The following is a 23112-nucleotide window of genomic DNA, read 5'->3' on the forward strand; positions in this document are numbered from 1 at the left end:
GTATTAGCTTCAAGTGCACAGTAAAGTGATTCAGTTATACAGTCATTATTTTTACATTCTCTTCCATTGTAAGTTATTACAAGATGCAGGGATGGTGGTTCCACTACATCCTCATTCAACGTGCCTATTTGTCGTGCTGTGCAGAAGACAAATGGATCTTGGAGAAGGACAGTGGATTATCTAAACTTAACCAGGTAGTGTCTCCAACAGCAGCTGCTATACCAGATACAGTTTTGTTGCCTGAGCAAACGAACACATCCTTTGATACTTGGCATGTAGATACTTATCTGGTAAATGCCTTTTTTAAAATCAGTGCTGCTAGTAAAGACCAGCAAAAGCAGTTTTCTTTCCATTGGCAAGGCCAGCTATATACCTTCACTGTCCTACCTCAGAGGTAGATCAACTCTCCAGTCCTGTGTCATAATTTAGTTTGTAGGGATTTTGGTCAACTTTCCCTTCCACAAGACATCACATCACATGTCTTCATGCTCAGTCACTTTAATCATGTCTGGCTCTTTGCGACACTATGGACTGTAGCCTGCCAGGCTCCGCTGTCCACAGGATTCTCCAGGTAAGAATATTGGAGTGGGTTGCTGTGACCTACTTCAGGGGATCTTCCCAACCCAGGGGTCGAACCCATGTCCCTTACATCTCTTGCACTGGCAGGCAGATTCTTTACCACCGGTGCCACCTGGGAACCCCACATTGGTCCATTACATGGATATTATGCTGATTGGACCTAATGGACAAGAGTGACCAACTACTGTAGACTTGTGGATAAGATATTTGTGTGTCAGAGGACGGGAAATGAATCTGAGAAAAATTCAGAGGCCTTCTATCTCAGTGAGATTACTAGGGGTCCAGTGGTGGGGGCTTGTTGAGATACTCCTTCTAACCTCTTGAAGAGGAAGTTTTGCATCTGGCTCTTCCGTAAGCAAAAGGAGGGACAACACCTAGGGCCTCTTTGGACATCAGAGGCAACACAGTCCTCATCTGGACGAGCTACTCTGGCTATTTACCAGGTGATTCAAAATTAATGGCTACCAAAGTGGGAGGGCTTCCCTTGTGGCTCAGCTGGTAAAGAATCCGCCTGCAATGCAGGAGACATGGGTTGGATCCCTGGGTTGGGGAGATCCCCTGGAGAGGGAAAGGCTACCCACTCCGGTATTCTGGCCTGGAGAATTCCATGGACTGTATAGTCTGTGGGATCACAAAGAGTAGGACACGACTGAGTGACTTTCACTTTCAAAGTGGGGGGGTTAATTGCGAGTATGGGATTAACAGATGCACATTACCATACATAAAGTAGATAAACAACAGGCACTACTATATAGCACAGGGAACTATATTCAGTATCTTGTAATGACCTATAATAGAAGAGAATGTAAAAATGATGACTGTATAGCTGAATCACTTTACTGTGCACTTGAAACTAATACAACATTGCTAATCAACTGCATTTCAGTAATTTTTTTTTAAAGAAAAAAAGACATTTGAGCAGGTACATGAGTGGTGTGCCGGGGTGAGCCTTAGAGGCAGAGCACCTTTGGCAGGGGCCACAGTTAAGTGTCAAGGCCATGGAGCGCCTGCCTTCTTGATCATCCCACCACTGGGTGGCGTCTCTGGGCTGGGCCAAAGATTTTCTTAGTCCATTCAAGGACAGGACTGTACTTTTCTCCATGCAGACTTTCTCTTTTTATATTTAGATATTTATCTAAGTTTGTTGTTGTTGTTCAATCACCAAGTCGTGTCTGAGTCTTCACGACCCCATGGACTGCAGCACGCCCAACTTCCCTGTCCATCTCACCATCTAACAGTTTAATTTTCCAGATTAACTTAAACATTAAGTTAGTTTTAATAATATGATTAGCACTTATTCACCTACCACCCAAAATAAAAGGTATGGCCTTAACATAATTCCATCTAACCACGTGTCTCCTCAATTCCTGGCCCTGCCTGTCCTCAACTGAGGTAAACATCATCCTAAATACCAAGTTCATCAATTTTTATTTCCTTTTAATACAATTTTATCACAACTATACAAAATCCTAATAATTCTTTTTAGTTTTATGAAAGTGTGTTACGCTTTTTATACTATTTCGGGAATCACAGTTCCCCCCCCCGCCCCCCGCCTTAAATTCATCCCTATTGTTGGGTACTGTTCTGGTTCATTCATTTTGACTCCATTCACTTTTGTTTCCAGGTTTTGCTATCGTGAACAAGATACCATGCATATTCTAGGTTTCCTGTGCAAGTGGTTCTCATAGATATATTCCTAAGCATGGACAGGATAGATTGTGAGGTCTGTAAATATTCACTGCAGGAGGAAATGCCAACTATTTTCTGAAGTGGTCACACTGATTTATATTCCTTCAACAGGGCAAGAAGATCCTGTATTTATATATCCTCTCCAACAGTCTGTTTTGTCAGACATAATTTTTGCAAGTTGAATGGGTGTAAAATGTTTTCTCATTATTTGTATTTCCCTGATCACTAATGACTTTGAACATCTCTTCGTATGATTATTGGCTCCTTCTTTCTTCTCTGAAATAGTCTAGTAGACTTAGCTTTTTAAAAACATAACCATAGTACTATTATGACATGACATTAACAATGATTCCTGGCGCTGTATTAGACTAGTATGCATACCAAACATGCTTCCACTGATTCCATTTCTTCTTTCAGTATTCATTCAGCAAACACCCAGACCAGGACTATAGGGGGCAGAAGAGAATCTGGGATAATCAGAGACTCCTAACCATCTAAGAAAGTAAAAATTAGCTAAGAATGTAAAAGTATGCTCTGCCATTCATAAGGCTGGGAGAACCGACACAGATAAAGTCAGATGAAAAATAATAGGAAATATTATTTCTCTCAAGGATGTCCTGTATCTGTAATGCCATAAAGAACTCCTGCTTTGAGTGACTGCTGCTTTTTTACTCACTGAGAAACTTTGTTCTCTACAATCATAAAGTATCAAACTGTTTGATATCAGTATAGATAAACATCCCACTCTTGGCTGAAGAGCAGCTAAGGTTTCCAACCCCAGTGCAGAGAGAGGGGGGTATCTAGATAGAAAGTTCCATATCTATCTTAACTTTATGGTTTCCAAGGAAACAGGATTCTGAGTTCACGTTTATAGTCCCACATATAGCCCGGCTTTGGTTTGAGTTTACCAAAACACTGCTTCATTCACATTTCAATCTGAACTTCACCATTTCTCAGAATTTCAGAACTCCCATTTTTTCTTTTGTTTAGTGAACCATCCATGGTTCCTCTGGTGTGTGGTCTCCCTCACTGACTGATAAATTTGTCAGACTACAGATTAATCCCAGATGTTCTTAGGCTAATTGGAATAGGACACCGCTTATATTCCAGATTGTTAAACTGAGGCCCAGATGGAATGTCACTGGACTGAGAGCATCCAGCAAGTTACACCTGAGCTCCTCCAAACACCTTCCTTACTTGAGGATTCAGAAGGGCCTGCAGTGGGATACAGAGCCCTCTACCTCGGTCAGGAGGATTCCATGAAGGAGATATTGGAACTTGGTTCCAATACGTAGAAAGATACGTAGGCATTCCCAGGAGAAGGGCAGCATGACTTCTTCATGTGGCCCAGTGACATCTCCCAGAGGGCAAGGGCATCTCCAGGATTTCCTTACTAGAGGTGACAAGGGGCAAACAACTGGTTAAAGGGCAGAAAGCGGTCTTGTCTTAAAGCTACATTTGCAAAGTAAGGGCACTATTACTATATAGATTTTATTTTATGAAAAAAGCAAATTTTCCTAAAATATTTTTATTGACATATTGTTATTAGATTAAGGGAAAATTTTAAAACTTATTTTAGCTGGGGTGGCTGGAGTGGGTATGTCGATAATGTCGATTTGGGGAGCATCCAAATCCCACAGCCAACCCCACAAGCCCAGCAGAGGGGAAGCTTACGCTGACTCCTTCCCCTTTCCTCCAGCGCTTTATCCTAGGAGGGCCTGTAGGTCCCTGGTTTCTTCCCTTTCGCCCCTCGTGATATGTTCCAGGAGAAGCCTACAAGCAGTCCGACTTCTCATCCCCTGTTATCTGCCAGGAGATAATAGCCACTGGCATCTCTGTGTCTTCCCAGAGGCCTCTCACCTTCTCTGAACATCATTACACAGATCCATAGAGTTCAGAGCCAAAGATTCTTTCTCCAAGAAGCCCGCCCAGAGAAACGCCCCCATTCTTGCTCGCCACCGCTCCGCAACGTGAGTAGAGGCTTCCTCATCCTCTGTACGGAATGGACACTCCTCCGACATGGCGTACCCCACGGGGAAGCGCAACTTGGGCGCGGCCACATTCCCCGCCTGACAACGCTGCCGAGGGGCATTGAATGCCCCAAAACATTGACTCCGTAACATCGCCATGTTGACTGTTGGTTGACTGTGGCTTCGAACGTGGTTTTGCGCCTGTGCAGAGCCACGCCCCTTCGTGTGAACCTCCCACCCAAACCCCGAGAAGGGGCGGTGCTAGGGGTGGTGACCGGAAGCGGCTGCAGTTTTCTGCCGAGGTTTAATAGTTGTTGTGAAGAGGATCCCGTTGCTCTTTGCCGGAGCGGTGTGAAGGTAAAGGGGACCGAGGGAGGGTGAGTGTTGGGGAATTCTGTCTGGTCAGTGATGGAATCGGTTGTCTGGATATAGTTGGATGATTCGCCTTTTATTTTTCAGGCTTTCCTCTTTTCTCATATCAATGTTAAGGTCTTAAAGTTCACTCTGAGACCCACAGGGTTTGGTGCATTATATTCTAAGTGTTTTCCAAGAGTTGATTTTTTTTTTTTTTTTTGGTCCATGAATTATTTAGAAGTGCGCTTTCATTTTACAAAAGTTTATCGTTTTACTAGACTTCTAAGTTTTCTTTGGTTAGAAAAATGTCTGCATGAAGCTCATTTCTTGAAATCTGAGGGGACTCATGGCCTAGTCTTTGGTGACTTTTTAATAAATGTTCCTTGTATAACTCGAAAATGATATTTAATTGTTTAGCTGTCAATTGTGTTGTACAAAATTTGTACTTTTTTGTTTGCTTATTCTCTTACAGAGAAAGGAGAGATTAAGTCTTCACTGTGATAATGATTTTATTCATTTCTTCTTCCGCTGTCCATGATCCAATTTGAGTTGTTTTGTATGGAGCGGTTAGTCTTAGATCGAGGTGCATATATTTGAATGTTCATTCGATTACTTAAGCACCGTTTGTTAAAAAGACTGCAGTTCCTCCACTGACTCCTTTTGTACCTTTGTCAAAAATAAATTTGCCATACTTTTGTGCAGCTATTTCTAGATTCTTAGTTATGTTCTATTTGTCTATGTGTCTGCTTTTATCGTGAAAGTATGTTGAATTTTGTCAATACTGTATGAATTTATATGATTTTTCTTCTTTAGCTTGTTACTATGGGGGAATCCCCTTATTGATTTTTGAATATTGAACCAGCCTTACATTCCTGGAATAAACTTCACTTGCTTGTGGTGTGTAATTCTTTTTTTTTATATTGCAAGAATTATTAATTAATGCTTTTTTTGAGGATTTTTGTGTCCAAGTTTGTGACAGACATTGGTCTGTAGTTTTCTTTTTTGGTCCTGTCTTTGGTTTTAGTATTAGGATAATACAGATCTCAATAAATGAGTTAGGAAGTGTTCTCTCCTCTTCTATTTTCTGGAAGAGATTATGTAGATGATATTTTTTCTTTTAATGTTCAGTAGAATTCTCCAGTGAAACCATCTGGGCCTGGAAATTTCCTTTTGGAAGCTTTTGATTATGGCTTCAATTTCTGCAGTAGTTAAATAACTATTCAGGTTATCTATTTAGTGTCTGTTCAGAGTACCTACATATTTAATAGTGGGTAAATTGTAGGAGTCTATGTTTTGTGAGAAAATTGGACTATTTCATCCAAGTTATTGAATTTATGTGCATAAAGCGGTGTGTAATATTCCCTTACTTTCAATGACTACAGAATCTATAGTTATATCTACTGTTTCATTTCTGATATTGGTAATTTGTGTCTTCTCTCTTTTTATCTTTGTCAGTCTTGCTAGAGGATTACGAATTTCATTGTCTTTTCAACAAACCAGCTTTTAGTTTCATTGATCTTTCTCTGTTTTCAATTTTATTGATTTCCACTCTTACATTTATTACTTGCTTCCTTCTGATTGCTTTGGGTTTTCTTTGCTCTTCTTTTTCTAGTATCTTACGTTGGAAGCTTACCTTATTGATTAATACCTTAATTCTTTTCTAATATAAACATTTAGGATTATAAATTTACCTTTCAACACTGCTTTATCTGCATCCCAAATTGTGATATGTTGTATTTTCATTTTTATTCATTACTTTTTAATTTCCCTTGAGACTTCCTCTTTGATCCATGGATTATTTAATTGTATTGTTTAATTTCCAAAGTTTGGCGACTTTCCTGTTACCTGTTACTGATTTCTAGTTTGATGCTATTATAATCAGAGAACATAAGCTGTATGATTCCAGTTTGTTAAGTTTTGTTTTATGACCCTGGAGAGTGTCACACAGGTGCTTGAAGAGAATGTGTATTCTATTCGTGTTTGGCTGGAGTAGGATGGATATGTTCAGTTAGGACTCTTGAGACTCTTTCTTGGTCTTTTGATGCAGGCTTTTCTTAGAGCTTTGTTGTCTGTGCCTACTGATGGTTCTGAGTTATAAGCTTCTCTAGTGGCCTGTTTGTGATACACTCGAAGGAAAGGAAACCCAGGGAACTCACTGCAGTTGTTCCTTAGGCCCTGAGGTCTGTGGACGGTGCCTTTTCTTTTTAACTTTGAGTCTTTCTATTTGTATTTGTTGTTATGTCATTTTTTCCCCCTGGTCTCTTCCACATTCATTATTCTCTTCTATCTGTATTTTCCTGTATTAACTTTGTTAATGTAAATTTTGCTAGGTAAGCACCTGTTTCACATCAATATAAAATATGTTGCTATACAGTTAGGCATAATATCCTACAATAACTACTTTGAAACACTGCCTTATCTGGGAATGATTCTCATTCTGTCTTCTCTCTCTGTATATGTGTGCGTGTGTGTGTGTGTGTGAGAATATATATGTTTTTAAACTCTTCTTTATCTCATTTGCTAGGGAGTTATTTGTGACATTGGTCGTTTTAAAGGACCAGCTCTTTGTTTTCTTTAAACTCCTGTTATATTCATTTGATTTATTTAAGGTTTTTCTTAATTACTGTTTTCCTTTGGGGGGGGTGCTTAATTTTGTTTTGTTTTTTTTTTTTTTTTCCTACTTCTGATGTTTTAGAGTGAATACTTAGCTCTCTTTTGTTCTTGTTCATTTTTTTATTTATTATTTTATTGAAAGGTAATTGCTTTACAGAATTTTGTTTTCTGTCAAACCTCAACATGAATCAGCCATAGGTATGCATATATCCCCTCCCTTTTGAACCTCCCTCCCATCTCCGTCCCCATCCCACCCCTCTAGGTTGATACAGAGCCCCTGTTTGAGTTTCCTGAGCCATACAGCAAATTCCTGTTGGCTATCGATTTTACATATGGTAATGTTAAGTTTCCATGTTACTCTTTCCATACATCTCACCCTCTCCTCCCCTCTCCCCATGTCCATAAGTCTACTGTCTATGTCTGTTTCTCCATTGTTGCCCTGTAAATAAATTCTTCAGAACCATTTTTCTAGATTCTGTGCATTAGAATATGGTATTTATCTTTCTCTTGCTGACCTCACTTCACTCTCTATAATAGGTTCTAGGTTCATCCACCTCATATACCCTGAGGAAACCAGGGTTGAAAAAGACACATGTATCTCTTTTTTGTTCTATTTATTTGTATATTTACTTTGTTGGTCTCTGGGGGCAATTTCATACATCACCAGTGTAGTACAGCTGAGCCATTAATCTTGTAGCTTCACCACTGTTAACTGGTTCATTTTTATGACACTGCTGAAAAATCAGTTGTTTCTATAGAGATTAAAGATAAAAACCTTTTGAGAAATGTGCAAGTTCCTTTTGTATACCTACAGATTTTTCCACTCTATTAGATTTTTCATCTTTCACAATATTTATTTTCTTTGAATTAGTGGTAACTGGTTTTGCTGTATTCTTTACCTTAAAGTTTTTTGGCTGGCTCTATGGAATACACTCCTGGACTTCTGTCCTTAGTTTGTCCATGGGCATGGTCTTTGATACCCTCGTGCAGCTGCTCAAGCTCCAGGTGACTCCATCTGCACCTGTTATATTTATTTTTAATTAAAAATAAAGCCATTTAAATATATACATTTCACTCCGTATACAACTTTAGCATGTTCCATGACTTCTGGTAAAAATTTTGTAGCTTTTGTATTGATTTCTGACTTTGATCCTGGGTTATTTAGGAAAGTGTTCTTTTTCTTTTTTTCCCTTGTGGCTCGGCGGGTAGAGAATCTGCCTGCAATGTGGGAGACCTGGGTTCGATCCCTGGGTTGGGGAGATCCCTTGGAGAAGGGAAAGGCTACCCGCTTCAGTATTCTGGCCTGGAGAATTCCAAGGACTGTATAGTCCACGTGGTCGCAAAGAGTTGGACACGACTGAGCGACTTTCACTTTCTTTTTCTTTTAAAGCAGATTGATTTATTTAGTTATATAAAAGAGACATGTATATATATTCAACACCTTAAAATTCATCAATTTGAAGTGTACGGTTCAGTGACTTTTAGTACATTCACGGAATTGTTTAGTCAACACCACAGTATAATTTTAGAACGTTTTCAGTACCCCAGAAAGAAACTTTTCATGCATTAGCAGACATTCATCATTCATGCCACCCTGTGTCCCCAGCCCTAGGAAACTTCTAATCAGTTTTCTGCCTCATGTGTTTGCCTATTATGGACATTTCATATATATGGAATCATAAAATATGTGGTCTTTTGTGACTGACTTCTTTCCCTTAAGATAATGATTTCAAGGTTCATTTATGTTATAGCATATATTGGTACTTCTTTTTTTTTTTCGTTTCATATATGATATTATACGTATTTCAATGCCATTCTCCCAAATCATCCCACCCTCTCCCTCTCCCACAGAGTCCAAAAGACTGTTCTATACATCTGTGTCTCTTTTGCTGTCTCGCATACAGGGTTATTGTTACCATCTTTCTAAATTCCATATATATGCGTTAGTATACTGTATTGGTGTTTTTCTTTCTGGCTTACTTCACTCTGTATAATAGGCTCCAGTTTCATCCACCTCATTAGAACTGATTCAAATGTATTCTTTTTAATGGCTGAGTAATACTCCATTGTGTATATGTACCACAGCTTTCTTATCCATTCATCTGCTGATGGACATCTAGGTTGCTTCCATGTCCTGGCTGTTATAAACAGTGCTGCGATGAACATTGGGGTACACGTGTCTCTTTCAATTCTGGTTTCCTCAGTGTGTATGCCCAGCAGTGGGATTGCTGGATCATAAGGCAGTTCTAGTTCCAGTTTTTTAAGGAATGTCCACACTGTTCTCCATAGTGGCTGTACTAGTTTGCATTCCCACCAACAGTGTAAGAGGGTTCCCTTTTCTCCACACCCTCTCCAGCATTTATTGCTTGTAGACTTTTGGATCACAGCCATTCTGACTGGCATGAAATGGTACCTCATAGTGGTTTTGATTTGCATTTCTCTGATAATGAGTGATGTTGAGTATCTTGTCATGTGTTTGTTAGCCATCTGCATGTCTTCTTTGGAGAAATGTCTATTTAGTACTTTGGCCCATTTTTTGATTGGGTCATTTATTTTTCTGGAATTGAGCTGTAGGAGTTGCTTGTATATTTTTGAGATTAGTTGGTTGTCTGTTGCTTCATTTGCTATTATTTTCTTCCATTCTGAAGGCTGTCTTTTCACCTTGCTTATAGTTTCCTTTGTTGTGCAGAAGCTTTTAAGTTTAATTAGGTCCCATTTGTTTATTTTTGCTTTTATTTCCAGTATTCTGGGAGGTGGGTCATAGAGGATCCTGCTGTGATGTATGTCAGAGAGTGTTTTGCCTATGTTCTCCTCTAGGAGTTTTATAGTTTCTGGTCTTACGTTTAGATCTTCAATCCATTTTGAGTTTATTTTTGTGTATGGTGTTAGAAAGTGCTCTAGTTTCATTCTTTTGCAAGTGGTTGACCAGTTTTCCAAGCACCACTTGTTAAAGAGATTGTCTTTAATCCATTGTATATTCTTGCCTGCTTTGTCAAAGATAAGGTGTCCATATGTGCGTGGATTTATCTCTGGGCTTTCTGTTTTGTTCCATTGATCTATATTTCTGTCTTTGTGCCAGTACCATACTGTCTTTATGACTGTGGCTTTGTAGTAGAGCCTGAAGTCAGGCAGGTTGATTCCTCCAGTTCCATTCTTCTTTCTCAAGATAGCTTTGGCTATTTGAGGTTTTCTGTATTTCCATACAAATTGTGAAGTTATTTGTTCTAGCTCTGTGAAGAATACTGTTGGTAGCTTGATAGGGATTGCATTGAATCTATAAATTGCTTTAGGTAGTATATTCATTTTCACTATACTGATTCTTCCAATCCATGAACATGGTATATTTCTCCATCTATTAGTGTCCTCTTTGATTTCTTTCACCAGTGTTTTATAGTTTTCTATATATAGGTCTTTAGTTTCTTTAGGTAGATATATTCCTAAGTATTTTATTCTTTTCGTTGCAATGGTGAATGGAATTGTTTCCTTAATTTCTCTTTCTATTTTCTCATTATTAGTGTATAGGAATGTAAGGGACTTCTGTGTGTTGGTTTTATATCCTGCAACTTTACTATATTCACTGATTAGTTCTAGTAATTTTCTGGTGGAGTCTTTAGGGTTTTCCAAGTAGAGGATCATGTCATCTGTAAGCCGTGAGAGTTTTACTTCTTCTTTTCCAATTTGGATTCCTTTTATTTCTTTTTCTGCTCTGATTGCTGTGGCCAAAACTTCCAAAACTATGTTGAACAGTAATGGTGAAAGTGGGCACCCTTGTCTTGTTCCTGACTTTAGAGGAAATGCTTTCAATTTTTCACCATTGAGGATAATGTTTGCTGTGGGTTTGTCATATATAGCTTTTATTATGTTGAGGCATGTTCCTTCTATTCCTGCTTTCTGGAGAGTTTTTATCATAAATGGATGTTGAATTTTGTCAAGGGCTTTCTCTGCATCTATTGAGATAATCATGTGGTTTTTATTTTTCAATTTGTTAATGTGGTGTATTACACTGATTGATTTGCGGATATTGAAGAATCCTTGCATCCCTGGGATAAAGCCGACTTGGTCGTGGTGTACGATCTTTTTAATGTGTTGTTGGATTCTGATTGCTAGAATTTTGTTAAGGATTTTTGCATCTATGTTCATCAATCATATTGGCCTGTAGTTTTCTTTTTTTGTGGCATCTTTGTCAGGTTTTGGTATTAGGGTGATGGTGGCCTCCTAGAATGAGTTTGGAGGTTTACCTTCCTCTGCGATTTTCTGGAAGAGTTTGAGTAGGATAGGTGTTAGCTCTTCTCTAAATTTCTGGTAGAATTCAGCTGTGAAGCCGTCTGGACGTGGGCTTTTGTTTGCTGGAAGATTTCTGATTACAGTTTCAATTTCTGTGCTTGTGATGGGTCTGTTAAGATTTTCTATTTCTTCCTGGTCCAGTTTTGGAAAGTTGTACTTTTCTAAGAATTTGTCCATTTCTTCCATGTTGTCCATTTTATTGCCATATAATTGTTGATAGTAGTCTCTTATGATCTTTTGTATTTCTGTGTTGTCTGTTGTGATCTCTCCATTTTCATTTCTAATTTTATTGATTTGACTTTTCTCCCTTTGTTTCTTGATGAGTCTGGCTAATGGTTTGTCAATTTTATTTATCCTTTCAAAGAACCAGCTTTTGGCTTTGTCGATTTTTGCTATGGTCTCTTTTGTTTCTTTTGCATTTATTTCTGCCCTAATTTTTAAGATTTCTTTCCTTCTACTAACCCTGGGGTTCTTCATTTCTTCCTTTTCTAGTTGCTTTAGGTGTAGAGTTAGATTATTTATTTGACTTTTTTCTTATTTCTTGAGGTATGCCTGTACTGCTGTGAACTTTCCCCTTAGGACTGCTTTAAAGTGTCCCACAGGCTTTGGGTTGTTATATTTTCATTTTCATTCATTTCTATGAAAATTTTTATTTCTTTTTTGATTTTTTCTGTGATTTGTTGGTTATTCAGCAGCGTGTTGTTCAGCCTGCATATGTTGGAATTTTTAATAGTTTTTCTCCTGTAATTGAGATCTAATCTTACTGCATTGTGGTCAGAAAAGATGCTTGGAATGATTTCAGTTTTTCTGAATTTACCAAGGCTAGATTTATGGCCCAGGATGTGATCTGTCCTGGAGATGGTTCCGTGTGCACTTGAGAACAAGGTGAAATTCATTGTTTTGGGATGAAATGTCCTATAGATATCAATTAGGTCTAACTGGTCTATTGTATCATTTAAAGTTTGTGTTTCCTTGTTAATGTTCTGTTTAGTTGATCTATCCATAGGTGTGAGTGGGGTATTAAAGTCTCCCACTATTATTGTGTTATTGTTAACTTCTCCTTTCATACTTGTTAGCATTTGACTTACATATTGTGGTGCTCCTATGTTGGATGCATATATATTTATAATTGTTATATCTTCTTCTTGGATTGATCCTTTGATCATTATGTAGTGTCCTTCTTTGTCTCTTTTCACAGCCTTTGTTTTAAAGTCTATTTTATCTGATATGAGTATTGCTACTCCTGCTTTCTTTTGGTCCCTATTTGCATGGAAAATCTTTTTCCAGCCCTTCACTTTCAGTCTGTATGTGTCCCCTGTTTTGAGGTGGGTCTCTTGTAGACAACATATACAGGGGTCTTGTTTTTGTATCCATTCAGCCAGTCTTTGTCTTTTGGTTGGGGCATTCAACCCATTTACGTTTAAGGTAATTATTGATAAGTATGATCCTGTTGCCATTTACTTTATTGTTTTGGGTTCAAATTTATACACCCTTTTTGTGTTTCCTGTCTAGAGAATATCCTTTAGTATTTGTTGGAGAGCTGGTTTTGTGGTGCTGAATTCTCTCAGCTTTTGCTTGTCTGTAAAGCTTTTGATTTCTCCTTCATGTTTGAATGAGATCCTTTCTGGGTACAATAATCTGGGCTGTAGGTTATTTTCTTTCATCACTTTAAGTATGTCTTGCCATTCCCTCCTGGCTTGGAGAGTTTCTATAGAAAGATCAGCTGTTATCCTTATGGGAATTCCCTTGTGTGTTATTTGTTGTTTTTCCCTTGCTGCTTTTAATATTTGTTCTTTGTGTTTGATCTTTGTTAATTTGATTAATATGTGTCTTGGGGTGTTTTGCCTTGGGTTTATCCTGTTTGGGACTCTCTGGGTTTCTTGTACTTGAGTGATTATGTCCTTGCCCATTTTAGGGAAGTTTTCAACTATTATCTCCTCAAGTATTTTCTCATGGTCTTTCTTTTTGTCTTCTTCTTCTGGGACCCCTATGATTCGAATGTTGTAGCGTTTAATATTGTCCTGGAGGTCTCTGAGATTGTCCTCATTTCTTTTAATTCATTTTTCTTTTTTCCTCTCTGATTCATTTATTTCTACCATTCTATCTTCTAATTCACTAATCCTATCTTCTGCCTCTGTTATTCTACTATGTATTGCCTCCAGAGTGTTTTTGATCTCATTTATTGCATTATTCATTATATATTGACTCTTTTTTATTTCTTCTCGGTCCTTGTTAAACCTTTCTTGCATCTTCTCAATCCTTGTCTCCAGGCTATTTATCTGTGATTCCATTTTGATTTCAAGATTTTGGATCAATTTCACTATCATTATTCGGAATTCTTTATCAGGTAGATTCCCTATCTCTTCCTCTTTTGTTTGGTTTGGTGGGCATTTATCCTGTTCCTTTACCTGCTGGGTATTCCTCTGTCTCTCCATCTTGTTTAAATTGCTGAGTTTGGGGTGTCCTTTCTGTATTCTGGCAGTTTGTGGAGTTCTCTTTATTGTGGCGTTTCCTCTCTGTGTGTGGGTTTGTACAGGTGGCTTGTCAAGGTTTCTTGGTTAGGGAAGCTGGTGTCGGTGTTCTGGTGGGTGGAGCTGGATTTCTTCTCTCTGGAGTGCAATGAAGCGTCCAGTAATGAGTTATGAGATGTCTATGGTTTTGGGGTGACTTTGGGCAGCCTGTATCTTGGAGCTCAGGGCTGTGTTCCTGTGTTGCTGGAGAATTTGCTTGGTATGTCTTGCCCTGGAACTTGGTGGCCCTTGTGTGGTGCTTGGTTTCAGTGTAGGTATGGAGGCGTTTGATGAGCTCTTGTCAATTAATGTTCCTTGGAGTCAGGGTTTGGACTTAAGCCTCCTGCTTCCAGTTGGCGGTCTTATTTTTACAGTAGTCTCAAAACTTCTCCTTCTATACAGCACCATTGATAAAACATCTAGGTTAAAGATGAAAGTTTCTCCACTCCTTTCGAAGACAATGGGTTGCTTTTCTGGGTGCCTGATGTCCTCTGCCGGCATTCAGAAGTTGTTTTGTGGCATTTACTCGGCGTTTAAATGTTCTTTTGATGAATTTGTTGGGGAGAAAGTGTTCTCCCCGTCCTATTCCTCTGCCATCTTAGCTCCTCCTCGGTACTTTTTTTTTATTGCCAAATAATACTCCATTGTATGCACACACCAAATTTTGTTTATCTGTTCATCAGTTGGTCGACATTTAAATGGTTTCCACTTTTTGGCTACTATGAATAATACTGCTGTGAATATTTGTGCACAAGTTTTGGAGTGGACATGGGCTTTCATTTCTCTTGGTAGCTACTAGGAGTAGAACTGCTGGGTCATACGATGACTCTATATGGGTAGCATTTTGAGGAACTGCCAACGTATTTTTCAGAGTGGCTGTACCTTTTTAAAATTTTACCAGTACTGTCTGAGAGCTCAAATTTATTCACATCTCACCAACATTAGTTACTGTCTTTTTTTTTAGCCATCCTAGTGTATATGAAATGGTTTGCTAATGAATAGAACATTTTTGGTTTTGATTGCATTTCCTAAGGCATTATGATATTGAACATCTTATACTATAATCAAGGATGCAGCCTGTCCATTCCCAACATTCAGACATCTACCAGGTTTTTTTGTGGCCAAGTTATTTGATAGAATTTTGTAAAAAGTTCTACAGGCAGAAGAAAAGAAAGCATATTCTCTCTTTCTCTGAAACAACGTCATCTTTACATGTTTAAAATTTAACCTATTCATACTTTTTATTTTGCTTTTTATTTTGTATGCTTTCCTGTTTCTTTTTCATCTCATTTCTTAACTTCTCTTGTCTTAAGTTCCTCCTCAGTTTATGTGATATTTACCCTTCTCCAACAAGAATGACTAAATCTATAGTGCCTGGATTAGTTGATCATAATGAAATTGTATCTCAGCTTGGACACGGAGACAACTTCCCCTCCCTAGTTCCCTCAACAGGAGAAACAGTTTTTACCTCTGGACGTTTTTGTGGCAATTAAAAATTTTAGTCCCAGACTGTTAATAATTTCCTTATGGCATATATCTTCTGTCTTAAGAAACTTTACTTAACATTTTTTTTCCAAATTATAATCATGTTTTCAACATCTATTTAATAATAGAACCATGTTTATTTTGAGCCTCCCACATATAAGGTACCATGTGGTACACCATTGAGAATGTGAACTTTGAAGCCAGGTAGACTGACTTCAATTTAACATCACTAAACCTCTGTTTCTGTATGCATGCTGCTGCTGCTGCTGCTAAGCCACTTCAGTCATGTCCAACTCTGTGCGACCCCATAGACGGCAGCCCACCAGGCTCCTGTGTCCCTGGGATTCTCCAGGCAAGAATACTGCAGTGGGTTGCCATTTCCTTGTCCAATGCATGCATGCATGCTATGGCACTTCAGTCGTGTCTGACTCTTTGTGACCCCATGGACTGTAGCCCACCAGGCTCCTCTGTCCACGGGATTCTCTAGGCAAGAATACTGGAGTGGGTTGCCATTTCCTTCTCCTCTATATGCATACTGTGAGATAATAATAATTACAGCAGTACACAAATAATGGGATTGATGTGCACATTAAATGAGATACCTCCTTCTGCATATTACATGATTCCTTGTAATAACCATACTTGCTAATATGAATTAAGTATTTATCTGGGCCAGTCTGTTGCTGAGTTGCTTAAAAACATCAACTCATTTAATTCTCACAGTCCCTTGAAATAAATATTTTTGATTTGTTTTGGGGAAAAGAAAACCTGAAGAAACATTTTCATATTCATATAGCTAAAGGATGACAGAGCTAGAAATGAAGCTTTTGTTAATTTTAGTCTGAGTGTCATGGTCACACTCATATTCCGTTTTGATGAATGACTTGAATAGGTTGATGTGAATAGGTTCAGTAGTTTGAATAGGTTGAACAGGTTGATGTGACTGTCTACTCCACAGTATTCAGTGCCATAAACAATACTTTGGTGTTCTCAGGAAGCACTTGTGGGGTGAATGCAGAATAACTGACCACATGAACACTGTCTTTCCAGGTTTTTTGGAATCTCTGCTTAGCCCTTGGGACAGACCCTGTGGTGAAGGCTGCAGGATCTTCCATATCAAGCATCAGCAGCTGTGGTTAAGTCCACAGGTGCCCACCTGACCTCGGGTTCCTGGGAAGAGCAGAGTTGTCAGCAAGAGAACCTGTGGGTAAAGCCCAGCAGAAAGATGCCAGGCAATCGGAGTGCTGCTGGGCCGTCTCCGACCCTGAGTACAGGGGGATGTGACAATTCCTGTGAGGTAAGGAGTAGGAAGAGGCACCCAGGGACAGAAATTCTCCAGAATGAAAGATAATATCTCACTATTTTAATTTGTATGACTTTTTTTTTTTTAAATCAGGCAACATAATCAGGGGATTTTTATTGCTTATTTATTTATGTGAATTTCCTTCTGTCCATTGTTGATTTATTTATATTAGCTTATGGATTTTTACAGAGTTTTTTTTTTAAGAGTAAGGTTAATAACCTTTTATCATTCTTATATATTGGGTTGGCCAAAAAGTTTGTTTGGGGTTTTCTGTACGATGTTATGGAAAAAACTCAAACGAACTTTTTGGTTAACCCAGTATTTCTGTGAATATTTTTTGCCACTTTGTAATTTGAAATTAGTTTCTAGTTTATCCATAAGTGACAAAAGGTGCCAAATAGTTGTCAAAGTCTTCTTAAAACAATGGCTCTTCTCTGCTTTGTTTCTCCCAGATTCCAGCTCTCTAGAAGCAAGCTCTCTTAAACTTTTTAATGGATTTCTTTTTAGTTTTGAACATTATCTACTGACTTTCCACTATGTAAGGTAGAGATTTAGCTTTTCCACGCACCTCCACTCATATGCACATTTGCCTCTACCTATCACTGTTCTGATTAGATCTATCGTGTTTATTATTGTGACTGTTTATAGTTGAGTTGTGTAGTATCCCTGCTTACTATTTCTTCACAACTTTTACTGTTCCCTGGAATTAATGGATTGATCATTTCTTTGCTTTACTATATACATATCAATAATTCAATGCCAAATTCTTTCTAGTTAGTTAAATCTCCTCTCTGTATATTCAGTTAAAGAATCTACCTGCAATGTGAGACTCAGGTTCAATTCCCCAGTCGGGAAGATCCCCTGGAGAAGGGACTGGCAACCCACTCCAGTATTCTTGCCTTGAGAATCCCACGGACAGAGGAGCTGGGTGGGCTACAGTCCATGGGGTTGCAAAGAGTCGGACACACACATAGTGACATTACTTATAAATACTCATACCGTGTTTACTATGAGCCCAGCACTGTTACACATACACTCTATCTACTAACTCATCTTCGTTACCATCTGGAGAAGTAGGTACCATTGTTTTTCTCATTTTATAGAAGGGGAAACTGTTGTTGTTTGTTGTTTAGTTGCTGAGTCGTATCCAACTCTTTGCAGCCCCATGGACTGTAGCCCCCCCAGGCTCCCCTGTCCATGAAATTTTCCAGGCAAGAATGCTGAAGTGGATTGCCATTTCCTTCTCCAAGGGGAAACTGGGGCATAGAGAAAAACTATCTGACCCAAGTTAACACAGCAAGTAAGAGCGGGGAGTGCTATCTCAACTCTGGGTATCAGTGTCTTCTCTTTGAAAAAATCTCTCCTGGACCTTGTTGACTTGCTGAAGGCTGGTCTGGTTGCTCTCTCGCCTTCACACACAGCTATGACTTTGGTGTCTTCTGTCCACCATCTATCAGGAAATCCTTTTTACTTCTGTCTTGTATCAGATTCCTTTCCCTGAGAATCCTGTTTTTTTTTCCTTCTTGTTTCCTAGATCCTGTGTCTTCCTCTTTCTTGGTTTACCCCCTAATTTGGAGGGTGGGGTACTTCCTTCAGTATATCCTTGAAAATGGATGCATGACAAGAGAACTTTATGAAGCTTTGCATATCTGAAAATGTCACGTAAAATGTATTTATGTAATATATATAATTGTATAAATACATTTACAGAAATACAAAAGTAATAAATACCATGGAAGTATGTTTATTTGACCCTGATAATAAATTTATCTTTTTGGCTGAGTGTAGAATTCTAGGCTGGAAATCATTTTTGTGTAGAATTTTACAAATCTGTTTCCAGTCTAGTCCTTTTCCCGCTCACACACACATTTTTTTCTGCTTTTCAAAAAATCTCTTATTTCAGTTGTTGAGCCTCCATATTTTAAATTCTTTGCTCTACCGATTTCCATTTCTTTCTCTTTTGCTCTCCTTCCTAGAAGTTTTTTTAAAAAAACTTTATCTCCCAAATCATCTTCTGTGTCTCTCATTAATGCTGTTCTATATTTTTGGAAGACGGAGGGATACTCAAGATACTGGAATGGTATCTTGAGACTGAAAAATGAGGCAGGCAACTCCATATAATCAATGGATCAGTTTATGGTTATAGGTAACTTACTCACAGGGTGAGATCAGGGGGGCGATGAACCAGAAGCATTCACAGCTGCCTCCTACACAGCTGAGGGACGATTGGGACAGTTTCACAGTTAACCTAGGGTCTGGGGGGTGGGTACGTGCTTGGAAACAGCAAGTGCATTCCTAAGTCAAGCTTTATGAATGGGCAACTAGTCTTATGGGCACTGGGAATACCTCAGTGAAGGTCTTCATTATTATTTAAAGACTAATAGAGCCTAGAGGCCACAAGATCTAATGATCATTAAGCAATATCTATTAACTATTAATACAAAGCCCTTGGTGACAGAGAAGAGACTTACTACATGGTACAGCCCTAGGCAGGGTCAGTGAGGCGGCCCAAGATGGCATCTGTTATGATAACAACTGTACATATGTTTTTTATATATAATTTCATTTATTTATTTGTTTAGGCTGTGTTGGGTCTTCGTTGCTTCATGAGGGCTTTCTCTAGTTGCAGTGAGTAGGGGCTACTCTCTACTTGCAGTGCTCGGGCTTGTCATTGCAGTGGCTTCTCTTGGCTGTGGAGGAGGGGCTCTAGGGCACATGGGCTTCAGTAGCCGCAGTTCCTGGGCTCTAGAGCACAGGCTCAACAGTTGTGGCATATGGGCTTAGTTGCTTTGTGGCATGTGAAATCTTCCTGGACCAGGGTTTGAACCCATGTCTTCTGCAGTGGCAGGTGAATTTACCACTGAGCCACCAGGGAAGCCCATGTTTTTGTTTTAGATAACTCTTTTTCTTTTCAGGATTTTTGTTTAGTATCTTATCACTCTTATATTAGTAATAGTTTTTAAATTTAATTTTTAAATGATAATACAGTCAGATGGCTCAAAAATAAAAATTTTAAATATATATAAAATTTTAAAATATGAAAAGCTATATACAGTCTAAATTCTCTTATCTTTTTCCTGTCTATTCACTTCTCTTTATTTTTAATTTTTATTTAGTTTTTGGCTGCACCATGGTGGGGCATGTGGGATCTTAGTCCCCTGACCAGGGACTGAACCCACACCCCCTGCGGTGAGTGGAAGCATAGAGTCTTAACCACTGGACCACCAGGGAACTCGCTGTTCACCTCTCTTTAATACATATAACCAAGTTAGTTTTCTCGGCGTGAATTTCTTTATGTAAGTAAAAGCAGTTGAGAGCACACTGTTATTTTTTCTTTTTTTAGTTCAGGAAAGGTAGCCCACAAGACAAATTCTTATCAGTTTTTGGTAATTTTAAATCGTTTGGTAAAATAGAAAATGAGTTATAAACCATGCTGCCATGAACATTTTTGTTCATGTCATGTATGTGTGTCCACCCTCTCTTGACTGTATACATAGGGATGGAGTTAGTGGGTCCTAGATTCAGCCTATCTTTTAAAAAATATTTTTGTTGTGAAATATAACGTATGTCCAGAAAAGCGTGCAAAACCAACATGTACAGCTCAGTAATTTTTCACTATGACGGTCTAGAAAATGTCCATAGTTAGCATTCCAGAATTCCCCTACTTCCAAAGTCAGGTACTCTCCTGACTTTTATGATAACTTATTTCCATTGAAAAGAAAATCACAAGCTTCAGAGTGGAAGAAGAGACAGACAACAGAGGACTTGTACCCAGGATGTATAAAGAACAGCAGAACAATAAGAAAAAGCAGATGACCCTGTAGTCAGAGAGGTTATTTGAATAGGTGTGTAACAAAGGAGGAAATCCAAATGGCTAGTAACACGTGAGATGGTACTCAGGGAAATCAGGGAAATGCAAAAGTGAAACCACAATGTAATCCTACCATACCTCCACCAGAATGGCTAAACTTAAGAAGCCTGACAATGACAACTGTTAGCAAGGATAAGGGTCTGTATCAGTAGCTCATATACTCATCTCAGTACATATAGTTGCTGATGTATTGGCTCATATCAGCAGTCCATAGACTGCTGGTGGCAGTATAAACTGGTACAGTCTCTTTGGAAACATTTTAGCTTTCTTCATCAAAGCATGTGTAGACCATATGAGGAAACTCTTCTAGAAAATACCCAAGAGAAATCCTTGCCTAATGTACCAGGTTGTTGTTGTTCAGTCACCCAGTCGTGTCCAACTCTTTGACCTCAAGCATGAGGAGACTCCTGGACAAAAAGCTGGCAATGATCTGTTTCCAGACCAGAATGGGAATTAGATAAGTATTTGCCTTGAATAATCAGTTAGGCCAACTATTTATGTTGCACAAATTTTTATGTGATTATTGTATTTTGTAAAAATCTTTTGAAAGAGAATACATGCCCTCCAATTTTGACCTTAGTCTCCCATATACCCTTTCCAAGGGCAGTTACAAGGACACACACACACACACACACACACTGCTGTATCCATTTTTAAACTTCTAACACTTTTCTCATTTCTTAATAAATTTTAGTGATAATTAAATGTCAATAGATGTAAAAAGTTGCCTCATTCTTTTCAAGGCTGAATCTTACTCAATTATATGGATATATCACAATGTATCCAGCCCCCTGTTAATAGACATTTAAGACATTTCCAGGCTTCCCTGGTGGCTCAGATGGTAGTGAATCCACCTGCAATGCAGGAGACCTGAATTCCATCCCTGGGTTGGGAAGATCCCCTGGAAGAGGGCATGGCAACCTACTCCAGTATTCTTGCCTGGAGAATCCCCATGGATAGAGGAGCCTGGCGGGCTACATTCCTTGGGGTCACAAAGGGTCAGACATGACTGAGCAAGTAAGCACAGCAAGATATTTCCAGCTTTTGCTATTACAAACAATACTGCAATGAAAATCCTTATTTCATCCATGTATGTATGTGTGTGTATATACACACACACACACACACACACACACACACATATTTCAATTAACACAAAAGGGAATATGTCTAAAGAGAAATTTCTGAAAATGAAATTCTTGGGACAAATGGTATATATATATATATATATATATATGAATTTTTATTTTTGATTGATATAGCAAAATGACCTTCTTTGTGGGTTTTTTCAATTGTATAAGAATGCCTGTTTTCAGCATACTCAAGACAGAACAGCATCTTGTCATATTTTTCTTTTTGGCCCATGTAATAGGTTAAAACATGTATCTTATTACAGATCTAATTTGCATGTCTTGTATCATGACTGATGTTGAATACATGTAATTGTGTTTAATGACCCATTTATAGTATTTTTTAAGCTGATTTTAAATTTCCTTTGCCCATTTTTCTATTAGATTGTTGCTATTTATATATTAAAGACAGTGGCTCTTTGTCTTTTATGTGCATCCCGAATATTTTCCCTCAATTTCTCAACTGTCTTTTAAAAGAAAAATTCTGGCATTTTCTCCATGCATTTCACAAAATTGTGCTTATCAATCTTTTGTGTCCTCCAAGTTTTGTGCCATAAGTAGATGGCCTTCCCTATTGCTCATATCTGTATTTTTTTTAATTCCTCCATTTTCTTTTTTTTCCTTTTGTCTTTTTTTTGGTCATGCCATGTGGCATCCAGGATCTTAGCTCCCTGACCAGGGATCAAACCTGTGCCCCTTGAATCGAGAGCAGGGCATCTTAACCACCAGACTACCAGGAAAGTCCTGTGCATTTTCTTTTTAGTGCTTTCATGTCTTTGGTTTTGCTTTTACTTCTGTGACTATCTGGATTTTTGATGGTTGTTTTAAAGTCTTAGCTGGGGATCAGTCTTCATTTTCTTCAAGATGCTTACACATTTGTCCCATCACTGTTTGTTGAATAACCTATAGTTTCCCCACTAACATGCAGCACTTCATCATATATACACACATTATAATATATAATTGTGTGTGTATTTATGAACCTTATTCTCTTCTATTGATCTAATGGTCATAGTCTATATGATTCTAATTCCTCTAATTCCTCTAATAAATAGGAGGGCTAAATCTCTGATTACTCTTCTTTTTCAGAAATTTACTGTTTCCTTTACTGTTTTGTTTTCCATACACAATTTATAGTCTGCTTACTAAATTTAAAAATAATCCTCTTGTTGTCAGTGAATTTGTATTAAACTTGTATTTTAAGAGGGCCATTTGTCTCTATAATAATTCAGATTTATTACTAAAGTACAGTGTATGTCTGTATTTTCTTCAAGTAATCTTTGCATTTTTGATTAGCGTGATAAAGTTTTCTTCAAGTGTATTT

General features: G+C 38.3%; 2 protein-coding genes across 5 annotated transcripts in view; one reads left to right on the forward strand and one right to left on the reverse strand.

Moving 5' to 3' along the window:
• The window catches only part of LOC132344347 (uncharacterized), a 16783-nt gene extending 12386 nt beyond the window's left edge, over positions 1 to 4397 (reverse strand). The window contains 1 exon segment of the mRNA XM_059883836.1: positions 4221 to 4397. Coding sequence (XP_059739819.1) covers positions 4221 to 4397 — 177 coding nt within the window.
• Positions 4398 to 4544: 147 nt separating this feature from the next.
• The window catches only part of ZNF81 (zinc finger protein 81), a 138993-nt gene continuing 120425 nt past the window's right edge, over positions 4545 to 23112 (forward strand). For 3 of the 4 annotated variants that reach the window (XR_009493561.1, XM_059883762.1, XM_002700089.6), the window contains exons 1-2: positions 4545 to 4595; positions 16535 to 16781. Coding sequence is in view for 3 of the 4 variants with exons in the window: in XM_059883762.1 (XP_059739745.1) it covers positions 16710 to 16781 (72 nt within the window). In the remaining variant the exon portion in view is untranslated. Of the gene's footprint in view, positions 4616 to 16534; positions 16782 to 23112 lie in introns of all 4 variants that reach the window. The other variant, XM_010821926.4, reaches the window with a different exon arrangement.

This window comes from Bos taurus, chromosome X (genome assembly GCF_002263795.3).
Source record: "Bos taurus isolate L1 Dominette 01449 registration number 42190680 breed Hereford chromosome X, ARS-UCD2.0, whole genome shotgun sequence".
Classification (NCBI taxonomy): domain Eukaryota; kingdom Metazoa; phylum Chordata; class Mammalia; order Artiodactyla; family Bovidae; genus Bos; species Bos taurus.